Source organism: Tigriopus californicus, chromosome 5 (genome assembly GCF_007210705.1).
Source record: "Tigriopus californicus strain San Diego chromosome 5, Tcal_SD_v2.1, whole genome shotgun sequence".
NCBI classification, from domain to species: domain Eukaryota; kingdom Metazoa; phylum Arthropoda; class Copepoda; order Harpacticoida; family Harpacticidae; genus Tigriopus; species Tigriopus californicus.
The window spans coordinates 4,313,782-4,334,974 of NC_081444.1; the positions used below are offsets into that span (position 1 = coordinate 4,313,782).

A 21,193-nucleotide genomic window follows, 5' to 3' on the forward strand; every position below is an offset into this window, starting at 1 on the left:
GTGCGAGTATGTCACTAAGGGATCCCTCGACCATAACAATTTCCTTCCTATCATGAATAAGGCTTCAAATTTTCAGATTCAAAATTTAAAAAAATCAAATACAAATTTTATCAAAATGTAGCGATCAGTCGCTGACATATTACAAGCGCGCTTTTGAAGTTGTTTCCATTTTGGCCACAAAATGCTCTGGTTACATTTTAAAAGCAATTCCAAGAAATATAATAGGTATTTCCAACAGCCAAAGAATTGAAGATAAAAATATTTGAAGCAAAAGCTCACAATCGTTAGTAAAATCCCTTTTAGTTTCCTCTTTATCAACCCCAGTTTCAAGCAACCTTTATGTTAAAGTATGACGAGATTTTATTTTTATTCAGTAGCAACGAATTTATAAAGCAGATGCTTTTTTTATTAGGTAAAGTGACAAATTTGAAAATTAAACATGAAATGGATAACTAGGTATGACATCACAATTATACGATCAGCAAATTTCGGGTATCTGTGTTTGCTAATGCTAAGTTTTAAAAAGTATTAAAGAAAGTGAAATATGGGTACTTGTTTAGGTGGACTAATCTGAGTTGCTGTCAAAAAAGTCCTCTTGTCAACAGTTGCCCTTTTCACGTTTTCTTTTTGATATCGTAAATTTGACACTCGCAATATATTTTGATTAAGCAACAATGATGTGTAGAATCTAATTTGCTTTTAATTGTGGTATTTCCGAACTGAGCGGTTGCTCAAACCAGACAACTTATGTTCCATCAATTATAAAAACTCTTGCGACATAACTAGATTAATTTTCTTCGAAGATTGTCCACGAATTGAAGGAGGAATTGCTAAAACCCTATTTATTAGTGTTCAAGTCTCAAAATACAGTTTTGAAATTGAACCAGTTACTTGTAATTTGGAACAATAGTTACAAAGGTAGTGCTCAACCAATAGCCTTGAACTTTCATCGACCTTTGGCTCGATAGAAATCAGTTCATGACATCCAGTTACTTGGTAAAAATCCCCCTACCGTAACTATGTTTCGGGTTGGGTACTCTTTATTACACTTGGTCTAAGCCATTCAAATCATTTGATGTAATCTCCCTAATCACCTCGTTGATACCCGCTCTCTCCTCTCTTTCTCCCTGGATGCTGTACATACATTCGGGATCAAACTCGAAAAGCAGGCAACCACATCCTTCTACAACTATGACTCGTTATTTCTGTTGGTTGCTCTACATACTTGTGCTTTGAAAACGAGTTCACACCCATGGATGGAAGGAAGGATGGTATTGCCCATTTACTGTGCATTCAGAGGCAAACTAACAGGAACCTTGAACGACAATGACATCATCCGTCCCTGTTGAGGTAAATTCCATATCATCCTAGCGCATCATTGTCATCCATTGGAGATTTTTTTACCCCACTAGTCAGTTGTGAAACGTTTACAACCTGAATCAAAGTTCATTGCAGTCAGTCATAGCCAGCCAGCTATGAAGTTAACATCGGCTTTGGTTCTGTGCCTTTTGCTGGTTTTGGCACAAGGTAAGATAAAGAGACAATCTGAGATCTTTTGTAGAAGGTCTAAAAGCTGTGTTTTTCTGCACTTTTAGGGCAAAAGACTAAAACTTATGGACGAGGTTTGGACCGTTGCAAGCCCTTTCGGGTTGGATGCAGCATGAAGCATTGGGACAAAGCTCCATTTTTCATCGTGAACGACTTTGTTGAAGGGGACATGAATTGTTCGGATTATCTGCCAGGTGATCCGAATGACATCGATATTGGAGATGCCCATGAAATAGTTCTCGATGCCTGCAAGGTAAGTTCAGGCCGATACACTTTCACATCCCAAGTAGTTGATTGAAGTGCTAAAGTGTCTGTTACGATTCTACATATCCCATCACAGAATACGCACAGAATATATATTTTTTATTGATTTTGATTCGAGTTAACAGAAAACGAGACCTGGGAGACATTCATGGGAACCAGTCAAATCAAGGTCCCCAATCCCTGTCTGAAATAGGACCTGTGGGGGGTGATTTGTGGCATGCAAGGGTTGGAAAAATATTTGTTTCAAGGGCCAATATGTGACTAAAACATCAAAAAAACCGGAAACATCATTCGAGCAACAACAACAAAAAAAAACCTCTAATGCAAAGATAAACCCTTATAAATTGCGATTGCAAAACAAATCTATTTTTTTTAAACCAATGGCATTCAAATTACCACCGATTTTCCTTAAAATGGGATAACAAGGAGCCCAAAGACAATAGAATGTCAAAGAATTTCTTGTTTGAAAACTGGTTTCCATGGGTAAAATCTTGACTCCTTACGACTTAAGGGAAACCAACCGCAATTATCAGAAACTTTATTTTATGGCTATTAGTTCATGAGCGTTTTGAAAGTAAGTTTCCATGAAGAATGAGTTTAATGAAGAAAAAGCAAATTTCGACGCATGAAACATCTGTTGGCTTTTCATTGTTTGAAGCCAATGTCATATCTTAAAGACTTGTTATCACAAACGAAATCTGCGTGTACTCTTTTAGCGTGAGGTTAATTCAAATTTGGGCTTCAAAAAGCAGACATGGTCAACACTTTACTTGGTTGCCTTTTATGACTAAGCTTTTTAATGCCTTCTTGCTTGAAGAGAAGCTCTATTTTTCAAATTCGTTGGCAGGAAAAAATGAACGTTGCCTTGACCATATGAACTTTCTTCAGGCTTTTTTTATAAACTTCATGCAAAGAAAGCAACTGCCGTTGAATAAATAGATATTATCTCGGAATTTTCACCGGCACTTTAACTCATTCTAGGGCCAAAAGAATCCCATTGTAGGGTTTCCCGAGGTGGCCACATGGTCTTCGTGGTCTTCCTCTTTTTAAAGGCGCTACTTGACAAGAACCGTGCACATGTGTAGAACAAGAAATAGAAGCCTCTTTTAAGTCTTTGCGAAGCCTAGATCCTGGACTCGCTAAGTTTCCAGAAAGCTTTTTTCTGGTATGTTGATGAAGTCAAATTTTCTAAAAGAACTCAAGGCTTGGTGATAAGAGCACAAAACAAGGATGGCCAAAAGACTGCACTGCAAGCAAAACCAGGCAGACCAGCACTTACAACCCATGGATGGCAATTCAAAGACTCTTTTTGGTGTGCACATGTGGGGAGATGTTATTGACGGTAGACCTACATGATAATTTCATTAACTTGCAGGAAAGAAAACAGAACCGGCTCGTTTTAACCCGTCTTTGGTTTCTTTTCAATGATAAGGTTGCCAAGAAAGCTTTTCGCTCCTCAACTTTCCATGAAAGTAAAACGACGCGTCCAATTTTTATGTTGATAAATGGGAAAAGCAGACCTTTAAAGCAAAACAATTGGTCAAGAACAGGATTGATTCGTGAATATGTTCTGCTTTGTCATGATTGATCTGTTTATAATAAGAACTTGCTTTCAGTGATACAAGACTGAAATATCAGGCAAACATGTCTCACACCCATTGATGTTCAAATTTGTTAGAAATGTAAATATCATCCTTGTTAAAATTTGTGGTTAAAATGATACATGTCCCTGTCCACGAACATCTGTTGTTTTTTTTTGGCGCAGTTATCAGTTGTCAGGACTTGGACGAACCCTCCTGGTACGATGAATTATACTTCCAAAGTTTACTTTGCTCTGGCTTGACTTTGCTTCAATTTTTGAGAGCGAATTTGTGCTTTGTGAGAAAACATAACAATGATCACTGTTATCAACTCTAGTGTTCTTCTTGTTCATATTATGGTTCTCCTTTTCAGGATGGGATGGCCCAAGTCAGGATTTGCGTCATGAAGCAGAAGTACATGCGCAACTTGGTCCTGGATCAGGATTTGAGACTGTCTGAGATGGACGACTTGGATTTCGCAAAAGTAAACTTGACTTCGATCAAGTTTCAAGGGAAATGCTGGTCATGCCCTGACAAGACAATTCTAGTGTAGATTATACTTATATACCAATTAGATAACAAACGATGCAAATTGTACTTCAAACGCTAAAATAAATGCCATTGAAAGGCCGTGATTCTGGGTGTGCGTTGAGGATCATTTAATAGCACTTACGTTTCGTTCCGTGGTCAAATCTCTCGTTTGACATTGACGATTGGGTAAAGAATTCCTTCCATTGACCAAATTCAAAAATGAAACACTTGCATATGACGTTGTTAACAAGGTAATTATGTTAGAAGTATTGGAAATTGAACAAATGGTGAGTGAAGTGTGGTAGACTTGTCAGCATTTCCGTAATTTATAATATTCTGGTGATCAATTTTATAATCATCACCGTTGCCGTTGCCATTCTAATACGACATTTTCGTCGCCTGTTAGGCCCGTTTCTAGCCTTCTCCTCGAAGCCTTGTGATTAACTTAAATCTAAATAAAATTTGTTTTACACAGCTCTTTCGATTTTTGAAGACCTAGTTAACGCGCATTGCACGTTGCCTGAGATGGTTTTGTGTACGATTTCCTCTAAAAGATACGACAACAAAGCCCAAAATCCTACGGCAAACTTGAAATTTCAATCATTTTCCTTCTCCTCGTTCAGCTCTCTGGAGACGAATTAGCAAGGAAGCGCCATTTTTTAGATCACCAAACCTTTCCCGCCAAGCTAGGTCTGACCGTAGAATAAGTGGACTTGCTTCCTCAATAGTGTGACCATACTTATGTACAGTTAGGAATTGCATACGTCTAACTTGCTTTGATCATTCTATGCTACAAGTTTGAGTAACATGTAGAATGACAAGGAAATGTAACGCCTAACGGAATATCGTTTTTTTATTTGTTATGAAAATGGACAATTATTTGGATGATTTACTCCTCCTGGCAGTATTACACATGGCTGTGTTTCATTTTTTCCGTGACAATTGTGTAAAACAGAGATACTTTTGTTATCATTGAACAGTTGTGATTACCATTTGCACATGTAGATTGAGATCCTAGTAAACTTGCCTTGACTTAAAACAGAATTGTAAGAACATGATTGCCAATGGTGTAATCAAGAACTACATGTACATTATTGCAATCTTTTGTCATATCATTACAAATGGGAATTCATCACAAGCAGATGATGACAATGAGGATATCAAACATCAAAAACTGTTGTTTTTTTCTTCTTAATTTTAAGTCACAATCAGTTTCATTGTTAAAGGATTCTATTTTGAGTGTTCTCACTTTGAAATCCTTTCACTGATCTTTTCACTTTGGTGTTTGCAAATCATTGTGGTTCTACCCTCCAAACACTCCTTTTGTACAGAATGTACAGATCATTCTTGACACCTTGAGGGAAACTTGCCAAAAATCACAGATTGCAGGAAATTGCATTGAAACAATGAGATATTATTAGACTTTCAGCTAGTATCAACCTGAATTTCCTTGGTTACAATTAAAAAGGAATTCTTACCAACATTGAAATAGCAATCTTAAGTCAAAGGCTTGGCATTTTTTCGATAAGTTCATAGTTTTTTTTATTTGATTTGTTTCTTTTTTCTTTCCACAATTCAAATTGAAATTTAGTGAGCAGGACTTTGGTGACATTTCTAAAACTATTTTTTTGCGAATTTGTTTCTCAGGTTATTTTTACAGTTGAAATATACATGTTGGTCTTGTCCCATCCTGAGTTTTACTCTGTGCACCTAAAACTATGCCTGCCTTTTGTGTCAACTTCCCATCAAGTAGATGTTTAAATTAGACAAGCAGGTAAAATGAAATAAACGTCAAAATGCAATACATGCACAGTGCGGTTTGGCTGGGCATGTTGCCTTTGATTTTACTCCATGGAATAACGTCAGTTGTTCATGAACGCGTTCACTTGACAAGCCCTATTGAAAAACAAAGCCCTCCCTTGTTTTACATATTTGAATACCTGGGATAGAAAATTGATGATTTTGTTTTAATCCACCAATCTGACAAAACAAACATCAGGCATTGGTGGGAAATGGATGGGTTGTCTTTGAGTAGAGGCGAATAGCATTTTGATATTGAGCCAATTTGATAGTGCGTTAACCGAATTACACCAAAAATGTTCATTTTGTTGGGTTGCGCCTCACTCAAAATCATTCGATTAATGAAAATTCAATGAGCGGATGGTGCGAACTGACTGTGATGTTTGTCTTAGTTCTCCCTACTGATGGGAACAAATCAAATTCCCAAATTTTCAAATGAACCAAATCAAACTACTGCAAACCAAATTGCTCCAAATCCCAAATTAAAATCAAATTCACCGGAAAGAGGTACGTGCAAAAAAATTAAAAAAAAATAGATTTATTAAGGGTAGGTATGCTCGCATGATTATCACAATTTCCACTTGTGACGGTGTGCAAAGGCACTATTCATTTAGATCTTTTTTTTAACTTTTTCAATAAGATGTTTTTTAAAAAGGGAGAGATTTTTTCAAGGTCATTAGCAATACCAACTTTGCACTAAATAATAGCTCTATTTATGAACACGGACGAATTTTGGGGTGACCAAAGCGTGGAATTTAAAGGAATGATCACAAAACCCAAGGTAGGACATTATTGCAACAAAATGTCACTTGGTAACGTGCCTGTTTTCCCTCCTCTCAAGTTCGAGGACTGCGGTCTCGTAGAAGTCTTTATTTTCCTATAGAAGGTATTGACTTTTGGATGAGCTTTCTTTGGATCTGTAGCAAAGTTTCAAGTGATGCTCTGTTCTTTTGAACAATTTGTCGTAAAGTAGGTAAAAATGACTGACTGACTTATTCAACATAGGGGATGTCAAGTAAAGGAAATTCAAGGAAAAATGTGGTTCGGCACCCTGATTTTGGGGAGAAAGAACTAAGACAAACATCACAGTCAACTCGCACCATTCGCCCATTGAATTTTTAATAATCAAGTGATTTTGAGCGAGTTGTATTACAAACCCTTGCTTTCGATTGTTTTAGAAAGCATTCACTTTTAGGTACATTTGTTTCTGTTTGTTATCGAGTTTTAGACCATGGTTTGTTCGGTCGGAAACTTGAACCTAGATCTGNTATTCGGTGAACGCACTATCAAATTGGCTCCATACTACAATGCTATTTGCTTGGACAAGAATGTAAAATGGAAAAAATGTCAAAACTCAATGCATGCAAAGTGTGGTTTGTCTGGGCATGTTGTCTTTGATTTTACTCCATGGAATAACGTCAGTTGTCCATGAACGCGTTTACTTGACTAGCCCTATTTAAAAATACTATAGCTCTAGTTGGTCGGAGCGATGGGAAATTTTCTAATAAAAATCAATAATTTTGTATTCCATGTAACTTGCAATGTCTTGCCCAAAATAAGTTTGTGATTGAAATATTCTTGCTTGAAATCACTTCTATATATTTGCATTTGAGTTATGTACAATGGCTGAATTAGTATTTTAATATCATGAGTAAGGAAATATGCCAAGAGTGCAAACGGCCTTGCTTTCGATTGTTTTAGAAAGCATTCACCTTTAGGTACATTTGTTTCTGTTTGTTATCGAATTTTAGACCATGGTTTGTTCGGTCGGAAACTTGAATTTAGATCTGTAAGACCATGGATACATGGTTAGTCCCAGCACCACTATTATGCTTATTTCAATAATTAGGTTTGTGAGTGTTTTCATCCTCCTACTCCAATATATTGCTCCAAGGGATGACCTCTTTAGTGGCCTTTATTCCCACATACTATTTTCCAAACAGACAGACAAGATTCTTGAAGGCGCACAATAAAAATCCAGTGGAAAGGCGGGAATGGATCAATATTCACATTTTATCAAGGTGAGCCGAATTGAGAGATTTCCAAGAGTTTGCAATCTAAAAATCAGACCAAGTTTCAGTGACAAATTTGTTGGTTCAAATATTCCCCTTTATTCGCTCGTTCGAGATAAGGATCACATCTTTAATTTATTAGCTTAACATATTGTTGAATGGCACTTCAATAGAAGTGCCATTCAACAATGTGCTAAAAAGAGCTTTGATTGTAATCGATGTTCAAATGTTGGCAATGTTGCCGAGGAGACAAATCAGTTTTCGGGCATTTGCATCCCCCAAACGGTTCCTTTTCTTCGAGATGATTTGGCCAGCCGAGGAGAAAACCTTTTCCGAGGGCACTGATGTAGCTGGGATAGCCAAATATTTCTTGGCAAGCTCAAAGAGCCAACGATACTTTCCTCTCCCGTTTCTTTCCACCAATCAAGTGGATTGGTCCATCTTGGCTGGCACGGGGAATTCAAGAATTCTTGAATGTCTGGAGAAGGTGGTGCTTGTTCGGCAATCTCCGAATCAAATGCATCCCATAGTGATGTTGGAGCCAGTGGTACAGAAGACTTTTCGCGAAGTGGCACTTAGCTGGGCATATCGGACAGTTCGGATTGAACTTGATGAGAGGTAAGTTGCACTTTAGTTTCATCTCTGAAACCCTTCGTTGTGAATCGAGGATCCAAAATAGTAGCAACGGCCAATTTAACGTTATCCTCAACAGATCCGAATGGATGAACCAAATTGTCACTGATGGCCTTGGCAAGGTCGTATCTTACGGTACCAGGTAATGAACTTCGGATCAAGGCATCATAATTGATGAGGAGCATCTTCGTGATGGGAATATTTTTTGATCCTGTTGTCCTCTTCTCACTAGAGAGCTCTACGGTGGCTTCAAAGAGTGGGCGAAGGACATGGACCGCATCCTAAATGCCTTGCCACGTGTTCGAATCAAAGATTCCCACCTTCTTGCGCATTCCAGGCTCCGTAAGCAAAACGGAGACTGAACCCCTAAGCTCAAGAAGCCTTTCCATCATCTCGAAGGTAGAATTCCATCTCGTTGCTACATCTTGGATTAATTTCTTGGGCTTAGTTCGGCCTTGGTCTTGTTGGATCCCCTCAAATAGCTCCATCGCATGGGTACTCTTCTTGGTTTGCAACGTCTTTGATTGCGCAGAGGGACGATACCTCCTTAAATGCATAATTGGCAACCAGGTTCAAAGAGTGAGCATAGCATGCAACGTGGGTAATGCCAATATCTCTGATCGCCTTCACCACGTTAGCACCGTTGTCAGTGACCCCGACGAGAATCTTGTTCCCGAGATTGTTCCTCTCAAAGACGGTCTGAAGCTCTATTGAAATAGTCTCCGCGGTATGGCGACCCCGAACTCTAATGCAATCAAGGATTATCGATTGTAGCGAAAGTGTCGCTTCATCACAGAAATGAACTGTCACTTCGATAAATCCAGTGCAATTGATCGAAGTTCATAAATCTGTAGTGATCGACACCCAACTAGCTTGTTAGAGCCGAATCTTGACATTTTCATGAACTTTGTCAAACATGTTGGAAATGCAAATGTCGGATAAAGTTCGTCTTGAGGGTAGGGTATAGAGAGGATTGAGAGTGTGGCAAAACTGCTTAAATCCCTCATCTTCGACGATAGATAGATAAGGGTTGCAAATCTTTGCCAACCATGAAGCATAGAGATTGGTCTAGGTTCTTTTTTCTGTCGCAATTTGGAGGATCGGTCTTAACCGCAGATCACGTTGGCCTAAATTGTCCTAAAGAAAGTGGTTTTTAGAAATGAATTTTGGCTTTGTCTTGTTAACTTGTAGCTTCTTACCTTTGATTCTCTCCAACTCTACCATGTGTTTTTTCCCGAGATGTTGCCAAAGAGTTGTCGTTGCCTGGTTTATTGTCTTGTATTCCTTCTCACAATACAAGCATCTTGCATTGGTTTTTCCACGCTTTTCAAACACTTTCCATAACACTTGGGAACACCTTTGCTTGCCATATTAAATAAGGTTGCTGAAATTAGAACACCTATTATGCTTAGTTTTGTCAAACTGTTTTTTCTAGAGATCATTTCATGCCGTATGGAATCCGAATGGAGGCACACATTAGAGACAAATGCGTCACATACTTGGATTCTTCGCCATCTAGATCCGATGGAGTGACAACATTTGACTCCTCAAGAATATTGTCAGGATCTAAATCCTTGTCCACAATCGAGCACAATGGAGGCGAAGGTGGATCTGTAAAATTGGTAACTTGAATATTGATTTCAAGTAGCAAAACCATTAAAACTTACTAGGTGGCACTCCAAATGTGCCAATCTTGGATGGCCGAATCTTCAGATTCTTCCCCATTCTCTGAATCTTCCAATACCTCCGTACTTCGTGGAACGATTCCGATTTCGTCGTAATTTGGAACCATGCTAGGAAAAAAGTTTTTTAAACGCACTCACTGGTCAAGAATGTTTCAGGCATAAGTGTTTTATATACAAGCAGAACGCATAAAAATGAATGGTAACGTGCACGAGATTTGACATTTAATTCCATAAAAGGCCCATTTTCTAATTTGCGCGTCTTCATCAAATCTGATCCTTCACGAGCTAAGAAAAGTGATCGCAAAGATAGGTGATCCCAAAGAAGTGATATTGTTAACAGTTAAAAGCACACCTTCAACATAAGAGGGATGTCTAAGAAAATACGTCTCCCTTTTAATGTTTGAAGAGAGTGAAGATATTCCGTACCGGATAAGAATTGTGCCACTTGGGGATTCTTCGTTGCACCTTCTCTATACGGCCAATATCCCCTGTTGGGAGGGTTCCATACTTTGAGTTCAGTCTACATGAAAAAAGTGAAGAGGAGAATCACAGCCAGTACATGAACAGTTTGGTAGAGACAAGCGAAGAAAATCTTGATTACTGCAAAAGATTGGGTGGGTCAGATTGAACAGATCTTTTGTCAGCTCCCGTCATTGATGGCATTGGGCCGGGAGCTGGACAAAGGTGCGTGACCGCCAATATTCCGAAGGGATGTCGGGCCAAGGACAGTAGGGTGTTAGTACGTCCTTGACCGAGAAGGACAAGTTGTGTCCGGACATCACCTCCGGAAGGTCAGGTTCCCAACACTGGGACACTAAACTGGCCAGCCCAATTTTTGGCAGGAAAAATACCTCCATGCATTTTTGGCATATTGGGGAACGCACAGATATCGTTTGAGGATATTGGTGAAGGTGGCATCGGCGGATTTGAGGGCGGATTGGGCGGAGTTGGAAGGCCATAGGTGAAGGCAGTAGAGGAAAATTGGGTTGATGTAGGTCCGGAAGAGTTGAAGAACTATTGGAGAGGGAAGATTATTGATGGGAAGTCAATTGGAAATGTTTTCGATCCTGGCCCTAGCTTTTTTGACTATTGATGATTTGAGATGGTTGGTGGAGGAAAGTTGGGTTGATGATGCTTGTGGAGAGATCCACAAAGCATCAGTACTTACACTCTTCTCTTGATGTTAGATTTGACAATTTCATAGAGGAGAGTAGCTGCCGTTGTGGTAGAGCGCCTGCTCTGGAAACCAAATTGGAATTTGTGAAGGAGATCCCGATCCTCGGCCAATCCGGCTAAGCGGACGGCTAAAAGGGTGGGTGAACATCATCTTTAATATGAGTTGGCCACATCGGAGTTCGGTTCCAATCGCTAGCTTCATTTTTGAAGAGCTGGTGGGCCAATACATTGTCGATGGCTACTACTCTATCAAGGATCCACGACTCCCATGTGGCATATGTGCCAATTGTTCACAAAAATTGCGGCGCTTTGCCAAACTTGACTTTGGCCCAATCCTGCCGGAATTCTCCCACTATTCCGCCATGTCGAGTTTCTGCCCTTTTCAAGGCGAATTCAAATGTGAATGCTTCCTTTGTGAACGCTATGGGCAATGTGGACTCACTTCCAGTCGTGGAAAGATCAAGAGTTAAAAATGTAGTATAGGTTCCCTAGCACAAACCAAAACTAGTTTTGCAATCGCATTTTAATAAAACCGGAGATTTTGTGGTCTCACACGCTATTTATCAATGCCAATTCGAATTTGTTCGTTGGCCTTTGGGGTATTGCCATCTAGTGGTTATTTTTCCAGACCATGATCCTGCAGCTGTTTCTTCTCAAGGCTCATTGTTCGCTATTGACGAAGAACAATCAAGTAAAAGCGGAGAAAGTCAAGTTTGGTGCCCTGATCTTGGGCTTTGCTTTTATTATCTTTTGGGGAAGAATTGAGTCAAACATCAGGACCAATGAGCACTGTGGTCAAACTAAATTATAGATTACTGGTTTAGTTGAACTGCAAAGTCCCAAAGAAACGAACTTTTGCTTACGGTTCACACCTTGTTACAATCCTCGCTAAATTCAAAATATCGAATGCACAAAGTTCGATGAATATCAAAAATGAATGCAGATTTGATCCAAGTGCAGTCATGTGTCGGTTAAGGATAAGATTGTCTTCATTTTTGAACCTTCAAATAACATCAGTTGTAAACTTGGCGGAAGTTTTGATCCCTCCTCATCCCCTTGTATTATGTACTTAGATATTACACTTTACGCGATTTTAGTAGTATTCTCGGGAAAGCCAGGGGGATGAGTTGAGTCTTCTATGATTCAACACGTTCCAAATGCACCCTGCATAGTCAGAGAGCAATAACTTTTCACAATCAGATTGTTGTTCAGATAAATTGATATGCACATGTCACGATCGTGTAATGATTTTTCCCAGTTGTTCCTGCTTGCGTGAACTCTAATCAAACTTAAGTGTCGGTTTCATCAGTCAAAAAACAACCAGCGAACTAACCATGAGAGTAGAATCCACTTTTATCTTATTCCTTTTGTCTGTGCCAATCAAAGGTAAGCAATTTCCTTGACGAAAAGCTGTCTTTGGTCAATGAAATGATGCACTGGTTTTCGTTTATCAAGGAAGAAGAGTAAAGATTTTTCCATCGGAATTGGACTATTGCAAGAGATTTGTGGCCGGATCCAGTTTGGTAGATTTGGAAATGACACCGTTGTTTGTCGTAGACAATCTAATGGAGGAATCCACTGATTGTTCGGATTATTTCCCCAGCAACCCAAATGACGTCATCATTGCCGATCCATACCGAACCGTTTTGGACTATTGCAAGGTAAAGAGATTGAAAATAACATCAAGTACTGTTGTGATACAATTTTAGATTCGATCTCCTTTTCACGAAGTGTTTGTCCGAATATTCTTGACCAAATATTGAAATTATCATCGGTGTTGAAATTGTATTTATTGAAAATCTACTCGTTTCTTTTGTTTTCAGAATGGATTCACCCAAGTCAGATTATGCTTCATGGAGCCGAGATATAGACGATCTTTGGTCCGGGTTCAGAACTTAAGGCTTTCGGAGATCCAAAACTTGGATTTAGCCCAAGCCAACTTCAATGAGGTCCAATTTAAAGGCACATGCTGGATTTGTGTTAACCAAGAACGAAAAACGATTGAATTTTCATAGCTTTCTTCAATATTGCTTACCGATTTGGTTGAACTGTTGTTCGTCCATACCACTGAACTATTCTGCCAAATCCATGTCATCTTTTTTTATTGGCCAGTTCTTTTATAATATCACTGGGCTCATTTAATTGTAATTATGCTGCAACTTAATCTCGGCAAAAAGCAAACATGTTCCACAAAAAGCCTTGTGGTGATAATTAAATTTGATATATTGTGACAAATGTGTGGGGAAGTGAAAATAAATCTTGTTGCAAACTTGATTCTAAGCGTTTGTCTTACTTTACATTACGCATGAAATTGAAGTATTTTACATATTGGTATTTCTTTGTTTGGTTTTTCACGGGCTTTTCTAACCGCCACAGGGAATGTTCTCCCCAGCACTATTAAAATAAAAGGTTATAATTCGTCTATTTACTACCTTTCAATTTTTATATGATATTTGGTCTACCAACGAATTTGAGTTGGCAGACCGAGCTAGTCCTTGAATATATGGTTGATCTGGTATGCTATCTAAAAATTTGTACAAGCCTGACTTGAAAGATGCAACCGGATTAATAAGGCCTACGTATTCCTTACGGATATTAGAGGGAAGCAAATTAAACAATGAAGGAGCCCGAGAAAGACAAAGAGAAGTGGACTTCATTGTTCGAACTAGCCTGGATTCTCGAAGACTTGAAAGTGCTCTCAATACGCACTTAAGCCTCTACGGTCACTAGAATTGACCCTAAATCGTGGGTTGGGATAAAGCTCATGAATGCTTTCGAACACTGTGCAGTTCCAGCAAATATCTAGGGGTTTCAAATTTATTAAGTATTTGAGGAATTGAACTCTCTAGGCTACGTTGGCACATCTATTACTTAAGTTGTAATGTGATTTCGGGTATCTTGATTCAGCATGTTTCTTATCTACATTAAAGCTACCAGGATTTGCTTGGATATTTTCAGTCAACCTTCAAAAAGCCTTTTCACCAACTGTGGCAGTCGTCTCACTTGTCAGAGGTGAGGGATAAGCTAATCATCCAAGAATCCAGCTCATATTTCTAGAAATTTGTGCTAAAGTGTATAAATCAAGAATTCTCGACGTTCATGGTCACGCATTGTTCAATAATTATACCCGCAACCTCTTACGTATCATTTTATGTCTCAGATATTACGGTCTTATTTCATTTTCGTGAGCATTCATCGGTGGAGCTCGTAATTTACCCTTATTTGTTTGATTGTCAGGGTGAATGGATATTGAAAAACAGAGCACCAAAAGACTAACCGCTAATTGCGTTTTGTCTATAGGCTTTATAAATACACTCGTTTATGGGCATTGAAATGAGTCAGACACTTCGTCTATTGAACCAATTATGATAAAAGTATTCCATCGCTTGAGCTTTGTTACGGGCTCTTTGACTGTAGACACGTTTGTTCCCTGAAACGTTTTTTGGCATTTTCCCATGTGATGAAACATATCTTGTCCTTTTAGTTAAACAGGTGTAGTTTTCTGAGCTAGAATCACTTAGATTAATATATTAATTAATATCGAATGCTTTTTTAACTCAGCCTCTATGTACCTCTCTTCACGGGGCTTGGAAGCCAGCATCCATTTCATCAAGGATTGTCGAGCTTTCTAGCCTGACCTAAATAATCTTGAATCGACATTTGTACAGGATCAGAATTATTACTGTCAAACCGAATCAAGTGTTTGTCGTCGAACAATTACCTCATGATGAAATGTCATTGAACCTTTGCCCAAAATTCCTCGAATAACATTGCATACCAGTAGACATAATTAACGTGTTGCCTTCCTCTAAAAATTGTGACATACATCCAAGAGGAGGTTTAATTACTCCTTTTGTGCAACATTACCTTGACAGCTAATATCTTAGATTGGTCAAATTCAAAGCATACTTTGCATCCTCTACAACTTCAAAATTCCAAATATTCAACGACGATGACACATTTCAGGTTAAAATGGTATTTCTCGTGCGTTGTCCATATTCCATGGCCCCTTAAAAATAATAACGACTCATTAATTAACTTAAAACGATGAAAACAAAGTTCAGACTTGAATCATTGGGGACATACCCGTTTGATTTGGATTGAAACGAATTTAAAACGACTTCAAGAATGCGCACTACTTTCATTCTTGAGAATTGCGTTCAAGCACTGTCTCGATCTTGGTTGATCAAATGCTTCCAAAGACATTGATATACCTTCAGCACCATGAGGGAAGTGTCTTATCAGTAAGTAGTGCCTAGACCATGACATACCAAAAAGAATAATAAACTTTGATTAGCTGACCAAAGAATCTTATCCCTTGCATCGAAATGTGTTCCAATTCCGTGGGATAGAATTTTCAAAACAACAATAAAAGCTCATGTGGATTATCCAACTGTGGTTCCTATTGATCAAGCCTGATAAAACTCAGGAAAGGGCAAGAATTAAGCTGCCAGACCCTTGATTTGTGCGAAATTCAGACCGTTATCTTGGAGGTGTTTATGTCCATCGGAATATGTATGTGACAAATCCCTTTAGCGATCTATATAATCGATCATCGCTGTGTACCATACCTTTCCAACATGATAATGATTTCAGTGTGTGTGAAACATGGAGTTTCAATGACCAAATTGGAGAGTTTGAATGAAATGCATGGGCACCGGTGGTGTTCGCACTAGTGCCATCATTGTCAGATTCGTATTGGTGGAATGCCATCATGTCCATTAGCCACGACAAGATGAAGAAGAAGCCCAAGATCTGGTTGTTCGTTCATCACTTATTTTCTCTCTCCCCCTCAGTTTTCATCGCCTCGTCGATCTTGCCCAAGAACTTACAGTTCTCGGGCCATTTCACGGTCTCATGGCGGTTCGTGTGCTCTTCTTCTATTCTACCTATGTAGTGCTCTATGTAGTGATCCTTCGTGCATTTCTTCTCTCCCCGTGATCCTCTTTGGATCTCCCAAGTTTGACGCGCGCTCAGTGGATTCTGTTTTGGCGAAGCGCAGACGGATCGTCACTTTGGCAGTCAGTTGCTGTTTGACGTCGAGGAAGGTGAGATCTCCGCGTCAAGTTTCCCTCCTTGCATTTGAAGAAAACTTAAAAAGCATGTTGGTTATGGTGTGTGATAGTTCGGCCAATGTTTTGTGACTCTTCGTTTGTGTTTGCTACGATGGGAAAAATGCCCGTGTTTAGATTTGTGTGGGCCGCGTGGCAACTTATTTTGTTACTGTTATGGAACGATCCCAAAGTGAGTGGAACGATCATGACCAGACTTCAGGTGACCAAGGGAGTGTATTCAAAAGTGACAGTCCGGGTGGATGACATGGAGCAACCCGTTGATTGTGAGGATTTTCTAAGCAAACTTGAGGTAAGAAGGCCACCCCGAGCACTATCAGAGCAGGATTCGATTCAGATTTACCTAAGGATCAAGCAAGGGGAGGAGACCTTGGATTAGCGATTGTGACGAATCATATGAGAGACAGATTTGGGAGGGCTCAGACATCACATTAGTGGTTCATGATGAAGTGCTTGGAATGCCACTTCCTCATCCCGATCGAACTAAACGATGTCGTTCCCTAGTTCTAATTGTTGTTCGATCCGAACTCGAACAAAAGTCTGCTTTCATAGACGAACTTCCGTTCAGAATCCCAGAGTTATCGAACCACCGAGTGAAACTGTTTCCTGTCCTTGAAGTCCCCTTTGAAAAGAAATCCCAGATTGTCACCTTTCCGGGAGTTCTTCTCTCCTCATGTAATTATTAGCGTAAGAAAGTGGCACATAATTGATGACAAAGAGGATGAGGATCTCGGAGCTTTGGATGGTTGTCTTTGGTTGGCGTACAAGGTGACGACAACAATCTCCGGCGATCTTGACAAACCTCGTCCGGAAACTTGCTCCGCTTCAAGTTGTCTCAATTAAGGACTTGAAGACAACAACTGGTATGGGCATAATAACTACAAACGAATTGTCGAACTCTGTGTTAGGATTCTTTAGAGAAATGAGGTGAACATATTGGGTTTTGTATTTATTAAAAATAGGGCAATTTGATTGAGGTTTTGGCAAGTTTCGAAATGGATTTCTCCACAATAGGTATCGTGCTCGTCTGATTTGAAATCTTATGAACCACTTGCAGTCAACATTGTACCCCGCTGACATCCAGTCGATTGAGTTTCTTCTGAGAATGCAATTAAAGCTCGCGTACTAGAATTTAAAAAAAAGAGTCGTCGGGACCGGAATTCCAGACTTGGTGGCTTTGTTTTGCTTTGTGTTTTAGTTCTTCACTCTTGGCAAGCCAGCTGAAATGGGTTGCGGGGGGGTGTCAAATGACTAGAGAAGCACTTTAGGGCTTAAAACATGATTTACAACACTACCACAACGAGACTTGAGAGGGCGGGTGATTGAGTTACACGCCCTCATTTTGACATTGGAACCCGAAACCAATCATGCTCAAGCGCGTTTTCATCAGTTAAGCATCTCGTTCTCACAGACAGAGACGGGAATATGTCAGGAAACATCGGGATATTTGAGATGAGAACTAATTGAAAAACAACCATCCTATCGAAGACCGACTCACACCTGCTCCTCTAAAGTTGGCTTGAATCTACGTGCAGAAGTGCGTACATTCTCGTACAATATGTACCATGTGTAGTTTGCTCCTCAATGAACCCAATATAGAAGCTCTGAAGGATCATAAGATGATGGACCATGGAATTAGCGCAGTTTAACAACACCCTAGGAACTGGAGATTTTGATCGCCTGTTTGCCACTGCCCCTAAATCACGATGATGCCAGCACAAAGAATATACATACATGTTACATTAGGATTAAACCGACAACGGATTGGAAATTAATTTCAGCAGCGAGGCAAGAATGCATTTTCAACCTGATACTCGCTCGAGTTTAATCCGTAATGAAATCTTGAAACTCCCAGATTAGCTTCAACTTTCATCGCTCTTCATGCATTTAGATGCGGGATAATAAAATGTCCCTAGCCTTGCTACACTGTACGGTAAGTATACATTTAACTCCGTGCCAACCGCACAATCCGGTGTGGTTTGCTCCCTGCCCATGTATCCATTGGCTCATGATCAAGGGGTTCGATTTCATTCTGAGTGAGTGCGATGTGCGATCCCCCAGATGCATTTTATTTGATGATCATCATGAGGAGCACGATGATGACTCCGGAGGTTTCATATCCCCGTGGAAGATAGAGCTATAAATCTGTTCATAGGGAAAGAACGAACTGTCGCGTTTAGTTTCACCTTGACTGATTGGATGGAGAAGATCACTGACTGGAACCGATAAGTGGCTGCGATCCGAATGCGTAACCTGAATTCCAGGAGAAAATTAGCCTCCATGTCCTCCCATTGCTCTTCATGCTCACCGACCTCGGAAGATTTCCTCCCTGGTCCTTGTTCAAACTTCGGAAGTCATTCAAGTGTACAGAGACCGTTGTGGCAACGAGAGGGTTCCTCGTTTACGGTGTACTTTTCGTTGGAGAAACGAGTGTGCTCAGTGTTGGCTCGATGATGAAGCTATCAGCTATCAAAACTTACTGCCAAAGTGATGGCACGATCGAGTCATAACACTTTTTTATGAACATCAAGAGCGTGGATTGAAAAAAAAAACAAAGTCGTAAACGATCAAACTCTGCTCAAACCAAACCTGATTTCAGGCCAAAAACAATAATATGGATCATGCTGTAAAGAGTAATGGCCATTCCCATGGAATTTAATCTGAAGGCTGCATGGATCGTTCCCACACAAACATTGGGCATCATTTTTGGCGATGTCTCAGATTGTGTTTGATTGCACAACAAAGAGTTTGGGTGAGATCTTCATCGTGGACGGTTTTCCGACAGGCTCAGAGCTGCCTGCCTTCTCGTGGCTTCGCGATCATCGATCTTGCATATGGATGACGCATGACGCATGTTGTTGACGCACGAAAAACCCATATGGGAGGATTCGTACCCGATTTCAGCTCAAATCTCCGCCGGCTTTCTTGGACTTGTCGATGATCTCCTGAGCTCGTTTATCTTCTTTGTAACGGCTCGTCATTTCAGGCGAGGTTTCTCTTCACAAACGCAAATCGCGAGCTTGAACTTTGACGACGAGGTAAAGAGTGAATGAATAATGTTGACAAGGCAAAATCTTGGGTTACAAGTGTCTCTGGCTCAGGAATTCACTCCTATAACTCATGGGCAAGGTCATGACAGATTCCACCAATCCTCTAAGGCATGATTTTGACTTCGGAACTGTGACAGTCATAAGTACAGTTTGAATACGAGAGATCATCCGATGCTAATTCTAGGCACGTTTGAACCGTATGAAATGTGCGAAAGGAGGAGTCTTCTTTAGGAATAAGTTCGATTCTAAATGGATTTCTCAAGGTTTTCTTTCGAATGAAGGCATCTTGATGTCGTTTAAATCGAGATAGACAAACAGGACGAGGAGTATGCCAAGTGGGAATGAGAGCGCAACCTTGGAATTGGAGAAGGAAAATTCGTAATCAGATTAATGGATCCCATTCTCAGTTATAATTATCTCTTGCCATGACGTCAAGGAATTCAGCCCTGCACTTTTCCGTTTTGATTTGAAGCGTTGTTTATTTCGTTCGAAAGAACCTATTCATATGTTGAATAATCCGGTGATCCGGCTAGCATTGACGAACGATCCATGGGATTTGTTGGTTGGTCTTTGAGTGTGAAGATTGTGTGTGGAATCCGACATTTTCCGAGTTCTCAGTCGCGTTTGCGAGTCGTGACGAGAGTTTCTGTCGTCTCATGGAAAAAGAGGTCTTGAATGTCTCTCTTGTATGCACCTCACATGAATATCGCTCATCCATATGGGAGGCCATCGTTGGACTTTTCTCGGCGAAGACCTCCTTCCCTTATAAACATGCCACAGAAATGGCAATTGCTGAAAGGAAGAGAGAGTTGCAGAGGGCCTCGAGAGTGCGAACACATTCCCACTCGCTCATTTTGGGGCAGTCTATTGTTGACATGCTTATAGGGCCCCGGGGTTATATTTCTGGCCATGCATGGGGAGCGTCTGGTTTTATTGCAACGAATTGGTCGTGAACGAGAAGTTCAGGCCCATATCGCTCGCGTACTCAATGGTGAGTTGATATGTTTCCCGTTGCGATGGCTGGCCAATAAATTGAAACATTGAGTAGATCATGGGAAATGAAGCCACTAAGGGATCACGATTGTGGCTTTTCAATGTCACGACAACGTGAAATCCACAACAGACCTTTGATTGGAGTAAGTTCTTGCTCATAGGTTGGGACTGCCGATTTGCTCTGGTGCATTGAGGTGTTGTTCCTTGTTGTTCTATGGACTGACTTAATTCATAGCCCTTGTGTGAAGCTCATTGTTCCTTAAGCCGTTGTGGATAATTCCGAGAAGACAGATAAAACACTTAATTTCAAGCCACAATTCATTCACAACACCTAGATTTCCTCACCCAAGTTCTCAGCACAACTCAATGCATTAATGACAAAAAAAAAAGAATCGAGGGAAGTGAATTTCAAAGCCTAACCCGCCATCAGTACANACAACTCAATGCATTAATGACAAAAAAAAAAAGAATCGAGGGAAGTGAATTTCAAAGCCTAACCCGCCATCAGTACATAATCAACACATTCGCATTCAAGTGTCTCACGGAAATATGAACAATACCAACAACTCACCCAATAGTACTCGTAGATGTGGGATATAAAAAGGATCTCAACCGTGATTTCGTTTTCATTGGCCTCATTGTCATACAATGTCAAGGGTTAGCTCTCTGCAATGACTCTGATTCGAACAGTTTCCGTATATTTTTGTTTAACCATGAGAGTCGCAGGGCTATAATTAATGAGAAGAAAAACGAACTCGAGTGCAATCCCAAGGATGGAATATGCAAGCATGTTCTATCCATTCCAGAGCAATAATCCAAATTATGGCCACGATGACGGTAATGACGGGG

General features: G+C 40.1%; 3 protein-coding genes across 3 annotated transcripts in view; all 3 read left to right on the top strand.

The window, feature by feature from the left end:
* The first annotated feature begins 1,192 nt into the window (after positions 1-1,192).
* LOC131880497 (uncharacterized) lies at positions 1,193-4,032 on the top strand. The gene is made up of 4 exons (XM_059227156.1): positions 1,193-1,350; positions 1,413-1,527; positions 1,596-1,801; positions 3,766-4,032. The coding sequence occupies exons 1-4, from the start codon at positions 1,327-1,329 to the stop codon at positions 3,943-3,945; spliced, it is 525 nt and encodes a 174-aa protein (XP_059083139.1). The 5' UTR covers positions 1,193-1,326; the 3' UTR covers positions 3,946-4,032.
* An 8,048-nt stretch (positions 4,033-12,080) lies between these two features.
* On the top strand, positions 12,081-13,505 carry LOC131880799 (uncharacterized). Its single transcript, XM_059227504.1, has 3 exons — positions 12,081-12,615; positions 12,685-12,890; positions 13,053-13,505. Exons 1-3 carry the CDS (start codon positions 12,564-12,566, stop codon positions 13,242-13,244), a joined length of 450 nt encoding a protein of 149 aa, XP_059083487.1. The 5' UTR covers positions 12,081-12,563; the 3' UTR covers positions 13,245-13,505.
* A 2,253-nt stretch (positions 13,506-15,758) lies between these two features.
* LOC131880734 (calcium-activated chloride channel regulator 1-like) overlaps positions 15,759-21,193 on the top strand; it is a 40,236-nt gene continuing 34,801 nt past the window's right edge. Inside the window, exon 1 of the mRNA XM_059227426.1 lies at positions 15,759-16,593. Coding sequence (XP_059083409.1) covers positions 16,363-16,593 — 231 coding nt within the window. The 5' untranslated portion in view covers positions 15,759-16,362. The remainder of the gene's footprint in view (positions 16,594-21,193) is intronic.

Bases quoted from the DNA above. Each gene is read 5' to 3' on its own strand.
- LOC131880497 (XM_059227156.1), top strand. From the start codon at position 1,327: ATGACATCATCCGTCCCTGTTGAG. The intron at 1,351-1,412 runs GTAAATTCCATA...TTACCCCACTAG, and splicing joins CATCATCCGTCCCTGTTGAG to TCAGTTGTGAAACGTTTACA. The intron at 1,528-1,595 runs GTAAGATAAAGA...CTGCACTTTTAG, and splicing joins TTTGCTGGTTTTGGCACAAG to GGCAAAAGACTAAAACTTAT.
- LOC131880799 (XM_059227504.1), top strand. From the start codon at position 12,564: ATGAGAGTAGAATCCACTTTTATCTTATTCCTTTTGTCTGTGCCAATC. The intron at 12,616-12,684 runs GTAAGCAATTTC...TCGTTTATCAAG, and splicing joins TTTGTCTGTGCCAATCAAAG to GAAGAAGAGTAAAGATTTTT. The intron at 12,891-13,052 runs GTAAAGAGATTG...TTTTGTTTTCAG, and splicing joins CCGTTTTGGACTATTGCAAG to AATGGATTCACCCAAGTCAG.